The sequence below is a fragment of the Cryptomeria japonica genome, chromosome 8 (assembly GCF_030272615.1).
Source record: "Cryptomeria japonica chromosome 8, Sugi_1.0, whole genome shotgun sequence".
In the NCBI taxonomy this organism is placed as follows: domain Eukaryota; kingdom Viridiplantae; phylum Streptophyta; class Pinopsida; order Cupressales; family Cupressaceae; genus Cryptomeria; species Cryptomeria japonica.
Window position 1 is genome coordinate 15,182,925 of NC_081412.1, and position 15,830 is coordinate 15,198,754.

The 15,830-nt window shown below is 38.2% G+C and overlaps 1 protein-coding gene across 1 annotated transcript; it reads left to right on the forward strand.

Moving 5' to 3' along the window:
- Positions 1 to 13,815: 13,815 nt before the first annotated feature.
- Positions 13,816 to 15,381, forward strand: LOC131048779 (uncharacterized). Its single transcript, XM_057982851.1, has 3 exons — positions 13,816 to 14,167; positions 14,690 to 15,037; positions 15,242 to 15,381. Exons 1-3 carry the CDS (start codon positions 13,816 to 13,818, stop codon positions 15,379 to 15,381), a joined length of 840 nt encoding a protein of 279 aa, XP_057838834.1.
- Positions 15,382 to 15,830: the final 449 nt, after the last annotated feature.

Below are 15,830 nucleotides of genomic sequence, written 5' to 3' on the forward strand. Positions count from 1 at the left end.
TTGTTGAGGCTGCTGCATTCCCAATTGTTGCTCCTTGCCTAGAATTAGTATATGCATGCATGAATAGATATGATGCTAGTAATAGGTGTATTAGAGCCAATAATGGAGACATGCTAGTGCAGATTGACAGAGAAATAGTAATGGCTACAATTGGAATTCCTCACAAACTGTCGTATGAAGATTGGTCCATAGGAACCTCATACGCATTTTTCTCTGAGAAGGAAAGTGTTTATCGGAACGTCATTGCTAGAAACTGGCTCCTTAAAATACAGAAGGGAGGTTCTAGGTTACCTAAGCCCTTAACAAGAGAGAATTTCATCATAGAAGTTAGGGACATCGTGATTCTTTTGAATAGGCTTAAGGGGAATTTGCATGCCTTCTATTGGGAAGACTGGATGTATTTTTATATTCAAGTACTATTATCTGGTGAAAAATACCTTGACTAAGCGCAAGTAATTGCTAAGAGATTGCATGAAGGGTTGAGTAATTTTGTTGGAACAACTAATTTTCACATGACTTCATACTTGTTCTATATTTTAACCTGTATCAGAGAATGGCCAGGTTTACATCAAGAACCTTGGGTTAATGGAATGAAGGTCTACGAGTACTATCCACATTTGCAAATATAGAGGTACATAGAAAAATTCTTGAGATGTAATGATGTCTTTGTGGGAAGATTAAATTTTGAACTACAAGGAAATTTGAATAATAGAATGTCACCTGAGGCATTAAAGTTGGTCACCACATATGGGAGTTGTTTTATTCAATTTCCTAGATATACTTATATTAGAATTGGTGGCTTTGAAGATGAACCTTTCAGATTGCCCAGATATGCTCTCGATAGTTATGTACTTTTAGAAGTTAGCAGACAGTTAGCTCATGTGGATAAGAGATTAGGGATGAAAAGTGAGTCTGAAGCAATTTTCCTAGTTGAACTCGGACATTATAGTTGCCAAATTGTTTCTGATGCATTGAACTTAGAATTGGAGCTCAAGAAGATGAATTTGCCACCATATGTTGCTCAGCAGGGGTTCGACAACAAAGAATATGCAGTGAAGCACCTGAATGTTGATGTGAAATTTTCACATATACCCCAATTAGAAGACTATTGGGAAGATTGTTGTGATGAATTTGAAGTCCGGAGAAGATTATGGTCAAGGTTAACTTTATGGCAAATCATTACTTTGAAATTGCCAATGAACATTGCAGGAATACAAGAAGAGGAAGATGAAGATGTATTAGACTCAGAATTCAATGAAAGAGTTCATAAGCAGCCTATTCCTGAAATTGATTGGGATAGGAGGGAAGAAGAAAATATTCAGTCTAAAACCTTTAATGTAATAAGGAGAATGGAGAAATGGTTAAGAGATCGTAGGCCTTGAATAAGACAGACCACTGCCTCAATCGAGAAATCAGTTGAGCAATCTCATGCTGCTATACCAATTTCTTCTTCTAACATTATTGTTGATATTGCAGGTGTCACTGGTACTCAAGGTGAGAAGGTTCAAACTAGAAAACTTAAAGAACCACTGTTTGGACCCTCAACAGTTCAAGTCACCCATTCTAAAAGTAAAAAGAAAGGTGCAGACATTACAGGAAAAGAAACTATTATAGTTCTTGATACTGAGGAGGCGCAAGTGATTATGGGTGAATCAGAAGCAAACATCCCTGCAACTCAAGATGCAGGTAAAGAAAAGGAGCAACCTGGGGAAAGCCCCAATCAAGTGACTACTTTGGCTACCATGGATTCATCTGAATATCAAACACTGCCAGCAAAGATATCCTCAAACATTTCAAGGTGGTTGGGAGCATCAATAAGTAAGAAATGTAACATAGTCCCTATCAGTGTACCCATGGACGATATGGTGAGTAAATGCCTTGAGAAAACACTTAATTCTAAAAAGCTAAAAGTAGAAGCTATGCTGGAGGTGGATGAGAATACAGGGCACTGGGTAGCTAAAGTGGCTAGGCCGATTTCAGACAAAGATCCAGAGAATGCAATTGAGCAGGATTTTGTTGTTGAAAAGCTTGATTTAGGAACTGCTTCAAGGGCTGCTGATGCAAAACACCTAGAGTCCTCGGCTAAATGAATGTTGTCCAAAACATGGAAGGATGAGAAGGACAAATGGGAGTTGAAATAGACTGTTAAGCAGATGGCGGAGTACATTAATGCCATTCATCATCCTAGTCCACAGCCCCTGTCACAGGTTCCTCAGAGTTTTGATCCTAAATCTTCCATGAACCAGAATTTGTTGGATAAGGTTTAGAGAAATCATGTGCTGGCAAAAACCTTCGAGGAGTGGCTTGAATTCATAATTCAGCAAGGAACAAAGTATATTGCTAATCTAGTCAAGGTGTACAAGGATGTTGTAACTGTAACTCGAGAGCTTGAAATAGAGGTGTTGGCGTGGGAAAAGGAAAGGAAAAAATGGGCTGTAGTACTGATTCAAATGAAAGATGTACAGAAGTATGGTGTCATGAACTTCCTTACAGAAAGGGTAGTAAATGATTTGGATGACAAGGTACTGCATGTGGCCAAGGAAAACATTGAATGGTGAAATTCAATCATAAAACAATGTCACGAAGAGTCCATTAAATTGTTAAAAGAATTGAAAGAACTCATTGCCGTGATGCAGAAAGACTTGAAGTGCATCGATGCACAACTTCTAAATGAAGATGGACAGACTATTGAGTAGGTAGTAGATATGGTGCATGTAAGGAAGTAAAGTAGCAGAAACAACTTCCTACACTAACCTTGAGAGGAGGGTAATGCAAAACTTTTTCAGATCGTTACAATAGTTATAGAAAATAGAAATAGATATAATAGCATTCATACCACAACACAGTGATTTATGTGGGGAAAACCCTTTCGGGAGAAAAACCCCACCCTCCAAAAGCAGCTCAATATTTTATTCAGCAATCAAAAACAGATTACAACATACTTACAGAGAAAGCTCTTCGCAGGAGTACTACTAATCAGAGATTCAGAGGCAACTCAATAGCCATAGGACTCTTACACACAACCTCTATCTCACACACCTCATAAATAGGAGATACAATACAAGAAACCGTCAAACGGTATTACAAAACCATGGGCTAAAACCACCCAATAAAGTGTAGCCGACCTTATCTCCCTTCTAGATTCCCTATGACATGTTAAAGCACACATCAACACATGTCGCTCCCTTTTACCGCTCATTTATGTATCCGATACAAATTATTTTTCCTATTTCAGGAGTACAAACTTCCGGAGGCCATAACTTGAGAACCGGGTGTCCGATTGACGAACCGTTTGAAGCACCGGAAAGCTCGTGAAGTGCTCTATCACCTCGTAACCCGCTTCACTGGTTACGGCCACTTTTTAGGGCATTTTGGAGCCTCTAAAGTCCCCAAAATTAAGTTTAAATATTTTGTTGCACCCCTCCAAGATGAAAACTTTAATATCTTCAAAACTAGCTGTGACCTTGCGACGAAACTTTACCGGAATGCTTATCTAACCAACCAGAAGCTTCAGGGAGAGTTTCGCACCATTTCGTGCTCAAATGAAAACTTACTATAAATAGTAACCTCGCATAAATGCAAGGTTGAGACACCATTTTTCTCAACAAATCTCCCACTTGTCGAACACCTTGCAAGAGCGGAAGGGAATGTCAACACAATGAATCAATTGCTAGGGGCCATAAGGCCCATAGACTCTGAATACCATCTGAACTTCTCTGTGCTCACAGCCTTAGTTAAAGCATCTGCAACATTCATCAAAGTTTCCACCTTAACCAGCTTCACCCTACCATCTTCGACCATATCTCTAACAAAATGATACTGAACATCAATATGTTTGGTCCGGGCATGAAATGTCGGGTTCTTAGCTAGGCTAATTGCACTCTGACTATCACAATAAACTGTCATTGTACCTTGTTTTATTCCAATATCTGAACACAGTCTCTTAAGCCAAATGGCCTCTTTACAAGCATGAGTAGCTGCCATATACTCTGCTTCAGTAGTGGATAAAGCAACCACATCCTGTCGCTTACTCATCCAACTAATTGCACCACCAAACAAAGTAAACACATAAGCACTGGTGGATCTTCTGCTATCAATATCACCTGCCCAATCTGAATCCACATAACCATGGATATCAAGGGAAGTCATGTCTCCAACTGAATTACCATGATAACACAAAGAATACTCTGAAGTGCCCTTCAAATATCTGAAGACTCTTTTGATTGCATCCCAATGAACTCTACCAAGATTAGACATATATCTAGAAAGTACTTCCACTGCTTGGGCAATGTATGGTCTAGTACAGACCATAGCATACATCAAGCTTCCAACTGCACTCTGGTAAGGCACTCTGCTCATGTCTTCCATCTCCAATGGGGATGTAGGACAATCTGAAACAGATAGTTTCGTTCCAACTGTAAAAGGAACACTCAATGGTCTACAATTCTGCATGTTGAACCTCTGTAACACTGAATTCACATACTTACTCTGGCCTAGCCATAGCTTTCTGTTCACCCTATCTCTTCTAATTTCCATCCCAAGAATGTGCTTTGCTGCACCAAGATCTTTCATTTCAAATTTAGCAGCGAGCTGAGACTTCAGTTCTGAAATCATACCTTTCCCTTTACCAATGAATAACATATCATCAACATACAATGCAATGAATAAGAAATGATCACCATAAGATTTATAATAAACACAGTGATCTGATTTAGAACGTTCAAATCCCAAACTCAACACATATGTATCAAATTTCTGGTACCATATCCTAGGACTTTGTTTGAGGCCATACAAAGATTTTTTCAATTTACAGACCAAATTACTTTTGCCTTTCACCACATAGTGCTCCGGCTGTGTCATATAAATATCTTCCTCCAAATCACCATGAAGGAAAGTAGTTTTCACATCCATTTGCTCAACCTCTAAATCATAAGCAGTAGCAATAGAAAGTAAAAATCTAATGGACATCATTTTTGCAACAGGAGAAAATATCTCACCGTAATCAACACCCTCAACCTGAGAGTAGCCTTTTGCAACCAACCTTGCTTTATACTTCTCAATGCTTCCATCTGAACCAATCTTTTTCTTGAACATCCATTTACAACCAACACGTTTTCGTCCTTCAGGCAATGGTACAAGATCCCATGTATCATTCTTTTTCAAAGTTGCCATTTCTTCCTCTATAGCAATCTTCCAGGATTCTGCATCATTCATACCTAATGCCTCTTCTACAGATTTCGGTTCATCCACACTAGTATTCAGAGCAAAAATACATCTCCAATCATCAGGTGAATACCTTTCAGGTGGTTGTCTATGTCTTGTAGACCTTTGAACAAGCTGAGTTGGAGGTTCTTCCTCCTCTTTTGAAGATTCAGAGCTAGACGAGCTCTCCTCAAATTCTTGCCTATCTAGGGGTCTCGATTCAACTCTTTCAGGTGTAGAAGGAAGTTGAATCACATCTTCTTTTTTAGTCTGTTCTGGCTGCAATGTAACAGAAGGAGACTTAATTTCTCTAAAAATAACACTTCTACTATGAATTACCTTTTGTGCAACAGGGTCCCAAAGCTTGTATCCTTTCACACCATAACTATACCCGATGAAAATACATTTCACAGCCTTGTTCTCCAACTTTGTTCGCTTCTCCTTTGGCACATGTGCATATGCCTCGCAACCAAAAACTCTAAGATGTCTCAATGAAGGCTTGTGACCTGACCATGCTTCCATACGCGTTTTATCAACAAGAGCTGATGTAGGAGACCTGTTAATCAACTAGCAAGCAGTGGCAATAGCTTCAGCCCAAAACTTCTGTTCGAGACCAGCACCACTCAACATACTCCTAGCCTTCTCCATCAGTGTCCTGTTCATTCTTTCTGCAACTCCATTCTGCTGTGGAGAATACGGAGTTGTCTTCTGCCTGTTAATTCCACAGTCTTTACAGAATCTATCAAAATCATTAGAGCAAAACTCACCGCCATTATCAGTTCTCAAACATTTTATTTTCTTTCCAGTCTGCAACTCAACCATTGCTTTAAATTCTTTAAAACGACTAAAAACTTCAGATTTACTCTTTAGAAAATATACCCATGTCCTTCTACTAAAATCATCAATAAATGAAACATAATATGTGGATTTTCCAATCGAAGAGACATCTACTGGACCAAACACATCAGAATGGATAAGATCCAAAACACCACTAGTTTTATGAGAACTCGAGTAAAACTGAACGCGGTTTTGTTTTCCATAAATGCAATGCTCACAGAAATCAAAGTCAAGATTACAATCATTCAAACCTTCAACAAGATTTTTATTTTTCAAGGTCCTTAGACCCTTTTCTCTAATGTGGCCAAGTCTCTGGTGCCATAACATAGTCTTCTTTGCAGGTAACTTTGCTTTAGATGAAAGAGCACCCTTAGGTACCCAAAAACCATTTCCATCTGCTGAAGGTGAAACCTTCAAATCTTCCAGTGAAGTATCCACAGATTTACTTTTTACAGAAGTGCTATTACACTCAACAGTGTATGCTTCAAGCTTATACAAAGTGCCATACCTGACACCTCTAGCAACTACCATAGCACCCTTAATCATCTTACATCTTGCTTCAGAAAAGACTACCTGCACACCTGCATCTATCAGTTTGCTCACAGATAACAGGTTTCATTTTAATCCAGGGATATGCAGCACACCATTAATCCTTTTTATTCTACCATCAGAAAACCTAATTCTAACTTTACCTCGACCAACAATGTCTAGATGTGAATCATCACCCAAGTACACCCTACCTCCATTAAATCCTTCATATTCAGAAAACCAATCTCTATTGGAAGTCATATGAAAAGATGCACCTGAGTCAATTAGCCAAGCATCATTACCTGCATGAGTCACCAAAGCCGCAATAAATGCATCACCATCTTCCTTGTCGGACTCAGAATCAGAATCAAACTTTTTCTTTTTCTTCTTCTTCTTTTCTTCTTTGCAGTCCTTACGGATGTGACCCGGTTTACCGCAATTCCAGCAAATGACTTTGGACTTTCTAGGAGATTTCGATCTCCCTTTGGATTTGGACTTGTCGCATTTCTCATTCTTCTTGCCTTTCTCCTTAGGTCTTCCACGAACGGTTAGGGCTTCCTTTGAACTGATGGATACCTTCCTTCGCATCTCTTCACCGAGTAGGGCACCCACCACGTCTTCAGATTTCAAAACAACAGAAGTACTACCTATAGCCATAACAAGAGAATCCCACGAATCAGGCAAAGAACAAAGCAAGATCTGACATTTCTTCTCCTCATCCATCTTAACACCGATGGATACTAATTGAGCCACCAACATATTGAATGCTTCCAGGTGGTCTGCAATTCATCCACCCTCTTCCATCTTCAAGGAATACAATTTCTTTCTTAAGAAAATTTGATTTAATAAAGATTTCACTTGATACATCTCACCAAGCTTAGTCCATAGCTTCTTTGCAGAGTTCTCTTCATGGACATTGATTACAACAGAGTCTGCCAGGCACAGCCTGATTAGACCCTTGGCTTTTCGGTCCATAACATCATACTGAGCTGCCGCAGTAGGATCTGAGGGCCTTTGGACATTCGCATCAACAGCATCCCAAAGATCTCGATCTATTAGCAGATCTTCCATCTTCAGCTTCCACATCTCAAAATTACTTCCATTAAATTTCTCCACCTCTATTCTCCTTGACGAACTCGCCATCTGAATATTCCTGCAACAAGATCAAAAATTTTCTTCTGCACAAGCTCCCACTCAAATCTGGATTAGTTCAAAAAACCCAACTGCCCACAATTGAAACCAAAGGTGATCAGGCTCTGATACCAGTTGTAAGGAAGTAAAGTAGCGGAAACAACTTCCTACACTAACCTTGAGAGGAGGGTAATGCAAAACTTTTTCAGATCGTTACAACAGTTACAAAAAATAGAAATAGATATAATAGCATTCATACCACAACACAGTGATTTACGTGGGGAAAACCCTTTCGGGAGAAAAACCCCACCCTCCAAAAGCAGCTCAATATTTTATTCAGCAATCAAAAATAGATTACAACATACTTACAGAGCAAGCTCTTCACAGGAGTACCACTAATCAGAGATTCAGAGGCAACTCAATAGCCATAGGACTCTTACACACAACCTCTATCTCACACACCTCATAAATAGGAGATACAATACAAGAAACCGTCAAACGGTATTACAAAACCATGGGCTAAAACCACCCAATAAAGTGTAGCCGACCTTATCTCCCTTCTAGATTCCCTATGACATGTTAAAGCACACATCAACACATGTTGCTCCCTTTTACCACTCATTTATGTATCCGATACAAATTATTTTTCCTATTTCAGGAGTACAAACTTCCGGAGGCCATAACTTGAGAACCGGGTGTCCGATTGACGAACCGTTTGAAGCGCCGGAAAGCTCGCGAAGTGCTCTATCACCTCGTAACCCGCTTCGCCGGTTACGGCCACTTTTCAGAGCATTTCGGAGCCTCTAAAGTCCCCAAAATTAAGTTTAAATATTTTATTGCACCCCTCCAAGACGAAAACTTTAATATCTTCAAAACTAGCTGTGACCTTGCGACGAAACTTTACCGGAATGCTTATCTAACCAACCAGAAGCTTCAGGGAGAGTGTCGCACCATTTCGTGCTCAAATGAAAACTTACTATAAATAGTAACCTCGCATAAATGCAAGGTTGAGACACCATTTTTCTCAACAGTGCAGAGTTTCAAAGGGAAAATAAACTCTGTTAAAGAATCAAAATCTTTCACCCGAGATGACTTCACTAGAGTAGCCCGCATTGAATCCATGTTGGTTGTCTGTTCAAATCACTTAGAAGTGCACAAAACTAAAGTCATGCAAGTGGGTATGGATAAAGAAGTTTGGAAGCAACAAATCCTACACATTGGGCTCCCACATTACCAAGTTGTTCATAACTTCTCTGTGGCTCATATGGAGTGGCAAAATATACATGGCACCACGCACACCCCAGAGACAATTTAGGCCGTTTTCTGTTCTTTTCATTATGGCTCTATTTACGGCTTGTATCCGTTTAGTTAATTTTAGTTACAGGCGGTTGCCTCTTGAATTTCATAATTTCATTTTGTTTTAAAAAAGTCAATTATGCCTGGCGGCTATATATATTAGTAATGATGTTTTTGCGCGATTTAGAATTTTTGGTGTAAAAAAAAAAATTGGGAGAAATAGACTGATCTCACTTGTAATTTCAGTGAAATACCCATCTTTGAGTGGAATAAAATATATGATATAGCTTTAGAAACCTGTGTGTTTTGAATGCATAAAATTTCTGTTGGAATGATTATGTGTTCATGTATCTGTTTCCTTTCTTTGATTTTTCATTTGAAGTCTGCGAATCAATTTGATAGATGAAATTAGCTGAAAGCATTTGAATTTTCTAATTCCCCTTGTCCTGTGAGATATGAGCGAGTATCAATCAGAGTTCAAATATTCTTTTTATCATCCTATGAGTTAATTTCCTTTTGAGATCAAATGTCTTATTATGAATTTCATTATCCATCGTTAAGCATTCACATTGTGTTGACTAGTGAATGTTGAAGCCTTTCGTTTGCTTTCTGGTTAAAAGTGAATCACATAATAAAAAAAGTTATTATTTTAAGTTCATTGAATATCATATAGGGAGTTGTACCTTAATACAGAGGGTAAAAATAATAATTATTTACCCAACTGCTAGTTCTCGTTGGTTTTCTATTTGAGCAACAGAAGTTTTTTATTTATAAATTTTGAGAAATCCAATCCGTTAGCCAACATATTTTTGGCGACTCTACTGGGGAGTCGAATAACAAGATTAGTTTTACAGCCATAAGTTATTTTAAATTGGGTGTGAGCACGCTGGAAACCAAAAGATATACTAGTTCCCAAAGGCGAGAAGGGTTAGTTGATTCAGTTTTCGAAGAGTTGCAAAATCTAAATTCATTCCCTTCCTTTACACCTCAAAGAAGGGCAAGAAGTAGGCCCCCAAGATCTCCTTCTATTCCTTCCCAATCTTCTATTTGCCATTCCTTGATTTTACATGGTGTTTTCTTTCCCACTGTGATTAATCCTACCTCTCTAAATATTATCCTTCCTATGGCTACAAATAATCCCTGGGGTCCAGCAATAGGACCACTTGCCCTTGGAGAAAATTTGAATTCTTTACCTAAAGGGGCTAGAGAAAAATTACCTAGGTTTAATGGTGATGGGAAATTTATAGTTGATGAGCATTTTAATGCTTTTAATGTTGCATGTGGCATGCTGGCGGTTCAACATGAAGATGTAGCAATAAGGTTGTTTATTCAGACATTGACTAGAATAGCAGCCGACTGGTTTTACCATTTGACAAATGGTGTAATAACAAATTGGCAGGATTTGAAAACTAGGTTCGAGGATAGCTTTAAAGTGGCAGAAGATGACCATTCTCTCTTAGCCCAATTAGCTCAACTGAAGAAGGAAATACCTGAATCCATGAGGGACTTTGTGGCAAGGTTTGACAAGATTTTTCATAAGATTCCGGTTAATCGGAGACCTTCTGATGATAATTTGAAATGTTTCTTCATTAATGCAATGCCTGCAGAAATAAGTTTCTTTATTCGTAGGCAAAGGGTCTAGGATTTAGCCACTGCCAAAACCACTACAGTAGAATTAGAAGATGATTTGATCAATGTAGGCAAATGGAGAAGAGAAGTTCAAGCTACTAACTCGCAACCATCAACTTCCACAACTCCCTCTGATCCTGTAATCCAAAGGTTGGTTAATGATGTGATCACTCTCAAGAGACAACTCCCCAAGGCTAATACATCATATCCTCAACCTTATCAAGACATTCCAAGATGGCCTAATAATTAGCCTGCTAGAACAGGAAATAAAGCTTTACAATTGCCCCCAACTCAGTAGAGACTAGCCATTGAAGCACCCCCTCCCAGGAGAAATATGTGCGTCTTTCATTTAACAGATGACCACGATGGTAACTCTTGTCCAGAAATGGTGAGACATGCACAAATGCTTAGTACAGGAGAAGTTCTAAATGAACCTAGCTCAATAGAGAAAATTCATGGACAACCTGGCAACTCTGGAATACACTTCTTTGAATATGAATCTGAAATAGATAGAGGAGGAGATATATTGGTAACCCTTGAAGATCCCTCTTGTGCCGTTCTCACTAGAAACCAACATCAATTTAAAAATACAAGCACTCCATTATCCTATGAAAATTCAACCAAGGGTAAGGAACCTATGAACCAAAATTTAGAAGTAAGTTCAAAGGTTCAAGAGGTTCAATTATTGAAGTGACCTGAGTCTGATATCCCTTTTGATATTGTTGAGTTTTGTAAAACATCAAAAATTCAAATCTCTCCTGGTGAATACCTCAGGCTGAATCCCAAAGAACTGGAAAAGTTGATTAAATATGTGCAGAGGGAAAACTCTCAGTTGCAGCCCTCTGATTTATTGACAAACTTTGAGTCTTTACCATTCAATACTGAAGCCCAGTTAACAGAACAAGCCAATGCTTTTACATCAAAAGTGCCAGTTAATGAACCTGTAGGACCATCACATATGCTTGACCAGAAACCTGAGTCTTTCTATGTCTCCTTATTTATCAATGGTTATAAACTTAATAATTGTATTATTGATTCGGGAGCTTCAGATAATATAATGCCTTCTATGGTGGCCAAAGCATTAGGTCTCACACTCACTAAAACCTTCGGCAAATGCTTCTTAATGGATTCTAAACAAATTCCTTTACTCGGTCAGATTAAAGATGCTCAAGTTGCTTTAGCAGTTCATCCCAATAAAAGAGTAAAGCTCACAATATTGGTTGCTGATATTCCAACAAGTTATGGAATGTTGTTGAGTAGGACCTTTTGTAAAGACCTAGGTGGTGAGATTAAAATGGATTGGTCTGTGGCAATGATTCCTATAGGAAGGTAGAAGATTAATCTCATACCAGAAAAAAAATCCAAGTTTACAGTGTTTCCCTCAGAGGATCCGAAATCACAAATATTGTATCAGGAATGTGAATTTGGTAACTATTTGCTTTTCTCTGATGATGACACTAAAAATATGTGAGAAGATGTGGATGATCACACTGCAGGGTTGTGGACAATGGAATTTGATGGCAGTTGTGCATCTACTGGATCCGGCGCTGGAGTGGTACTTATGTCTCCATAGGGTGAGAATTTTCCTTTTTCATTTAAGTTGGAGTTTAAAAATACAAATAATACTGCAGAATATGAGGCATTGTTGCTAGGAATTGAACAAGCCAAGAAGAGAGGGATTAAATTGTTGTGTGCTAAGGGTGATGCAGAATTAATTGTTAATCAGGTATGCAATCATTATTCTATGAAAAATGAGAGGCTCAAGCATTATAGAAATAGAATTTGGGATGAAATTGAGTATTTTGATGTACTTTCAATAGAAGCTATTCCCAGAAGTCAAAATTCTCATGCAGATTCCCTAGCGGTATCAGCATCATTACTACTTCCACATCCAAATTTTGGTACAGATGTTTACAAAATTGAAATAGTTTATCACCAAACGTCCCTGATAATTCTGATTTTTGGCAAGTGTTTGAAGATGATAAGCATATTGATAAGTTCTTACAAAATGCTGCTATGTTTGCTTCTTCGTATTTTGAAGGTTCAGAAAACCAATGTAATGAATTTTGTCCAGATGAGAAGGGAAGCTTTAGAGAGGGAGTAGTTGAGCTTAAGGGAAATCGAATTCCAAAAGGATTGGTGACTTTAGAGAACTTGTTCGATCGTAACGACAAGTCTATAAGAAGAACTGATTCCCACGATGCTTATACATCAGGTGAATATGAGAAGATTAATATTGGTGAGGAAAAGAATCCAAAAATGGTTAATCTAGGTAAATGTTGCACTCCAAAAGAAAGGAATTTGTACATCGAATTGTTGAGAAGGTTTCTTGATGTTTTTGCCTGGTCCTATGAAGATTTGAAAGATTTTCGAGATGGTCAATTTCAACATCATATTCCCCTTAAACCAGAAGTGACTCCTTTCAGGCAGAAATTAAGGAATTATAACCCAAAAGTTGCAAATGCAACTTTCAGAGAAATAGATAAAATGCTTCAGGCAAGGATAATCTATCCAATTCATCATTCAACATGGGTGGCTAACATTGTTCCGGTTCGCAAGAAAAATGGAGGGATAAGAATTTGTGTTGATTTCCAAAATCTGAATCAGGCTAGCTTAAAAGATAATTATCCTTTACCTGTAATGGATCACATTCTCCAAACTGTTGCCAGATCTAAAATGATGTCGATGCTCGATGGTTTCTCTAGATATAATTAGATAAGTGTGGTAAAAGAAGATCAACACAAAACCGCCTTCACAACACCATGGGGAACTTTTGCCTATAATCGCTAGCCTTTCGGTCTAATAAACACTGGAGCTACTTTCCAAAGAGCAATGAACCTTTCATTTGGTCATCTGATTGGTAAGACCATTGTTGTGTATCTAGATGATTTGACAGTTTTCTCCAAGAAAAGGGAGGATCATTTTAAGGATTTAGAAGCTGTGTTGCAAAGGTGCCGAGATCATGGTATTTCTCTTAACCCAAAGAAATCAGTTTTTTGTGTCACTGAAGGAAAGCTTCTAGGTCATATAGTTTTGCAAGATGGTATCAAGATTGATCCAGATCATGTTAAAGCTATTCAGTAGTTAAGTTTGTCGTCAGACAGGAGTGGTGTCAAATCATTCTTTGGTCAGGTAAGTTTTCTTAGGATATTTGTGCCAGATTTTACCGAGATCACTAAGCATGTTGTAGGAATGATGAGTGAGAAACAGATCTTTAAATGGAAAGAGGATGCAAAGAAAGCTTTTGAAGAAGTTAAAAAGGCCATCGCTCATGCTCGAACATTAATTAATCCTGATTTCAAGAAAAGTTTCATTATTTATTGTAATGCTTCAGAACACACAATGTCCAGTATTCTTCTACAGAAGAATGAACTTGGTGAAGAGGTCCCCATTGTGTTTATGAGCATTCCGCTTAAAAAGCATGAATTAAACTATTCATTGAACGAGAAGCGGGCATTTGCAGTTGTAAAATTTGTTAAACATTTCAGGTATTACATATTAGATTCTCATTCAGTTGTTTTTGTGCCAAATTCCGCTGTTAAAAGTATCTTGACTCAGCAAGAGGTGGGAATGAATAATAGAGAAACTTGGGTTTCAAAGGTTCAAGAGTTTGACTTGGATATTAGGCCAATGAAATTAGTTCATGGATAGGGATTGTGTCACCTAATGGTAGAAAATAAAGAAGAAGAAGAAATTTTGCCTTTAGCTCTTTTTGTTAGCTTGCAAGATGAATGGTTCACCGATGTAGCCTTTTTACCGACATATGGAGAATGTCCTACACATTTGTCCCCCAGAGAAAAGAGAAACCTGAAATTAAAAGCAGCTAAATATGTTATTTTTGGTGACATATTATATAAGAAAGGTCTGGATGGAACCTTCCTGAGGTGTGTGGATAAAGCACAACGTGAGTCCTTGCTGAAGTCATTTCATGATGATGCTTGTAGAGGTCATTTCTCTTCTACAGTCACTGCATACAAAATATTAAGAAATTGCTATTATTGACTCGGTATGTTTAAAGATGCTTATGTTTTGGTTGCAAAGTGTGATAAATGTAAATTCTTTATAGGGAAACCACAACTAGCTGCTTTACCTCTCAGGCCAGTAGTTGTGGAAGAACCTTTCAAGAAATGGGGACTAGATTTCATTGGTCCGCTAACACCTTCCTCTAGCGCTGGACATACACATATTCTCACGGCTACAGATTACTTTACTAAGTGGGTGGAAGCAGTGCCTATTAGGAGAACAACCTCAGAAATAATATGTGAGTTCTTAAAAGAAAATATTTCGGTTCGTTTTGGGGTACCATTGAAGATAGTGACTGACAATGCTGCAAGTTTTTCTTCTACAGAAATATCCATGTTTTGTTATGATCATGGTATTTCCTTGGCGCATTCCTCTGACTATTATCCACAAGGTAATGGTCAGGCAGAATCTAGCAACAAAAATCTGATAAATATCATGAAGAAATTAGTCAATGAAAATGCTAGGGATTGGCATAAAAGGTTATATGAGGCCCTGTGGGCAGACAGGACATCACCAAAATGAGAAATTGGTATGTCACCTTTTGAACTAGTGTATGGTGTTGGGGCTCAGCTCTCACTTCCTCTGGAATTGGCAGCTTCCAAATTACAGACAGTTATTGAAGATTCACATTTTCAAAATGCACTAGAAAGGAGGATTATGCATCTGGCTAGACTAGAAGAGGAAAGGGAAAAATTGGTTGACCACATTACGGAACATCAACAGTGGGTTAAATAGATTTTTGACCATAAAGCCAAGCCGAGGAAATTTATGCAAGGAGATCAAGTTCTACTCTAGGACAAAAGAAGGGAGTTGAGAGGAGCACATGGAAAATTTGAGTCCTTGTGGAAAGGTCCATTTCTAATTCATGAGGTGAAGGGACTGAATTCTTTCAAGCTCGCGTATATGGATGGTACTATTCTTCCCCTGTCTTATAATGGACACGATCTCAAGCTCTACAAATTGTAAGCAAGTATTCCTTGTGTTGGTGTAAATAATTATTCATCATGGATATTATTACACTTACTTAAGTTTACTTAGGATAATGCATTTCATAGTAGTTTGGATATGAGACACTTGGGTGTTTGTGCCACATTGGGATAGTGTGTGTAGGAGAAATTCCACCTCTTATGGTGTTGATCTTGTTATTACACTATCATATCCACATATTCTGGAGTGATAATTCC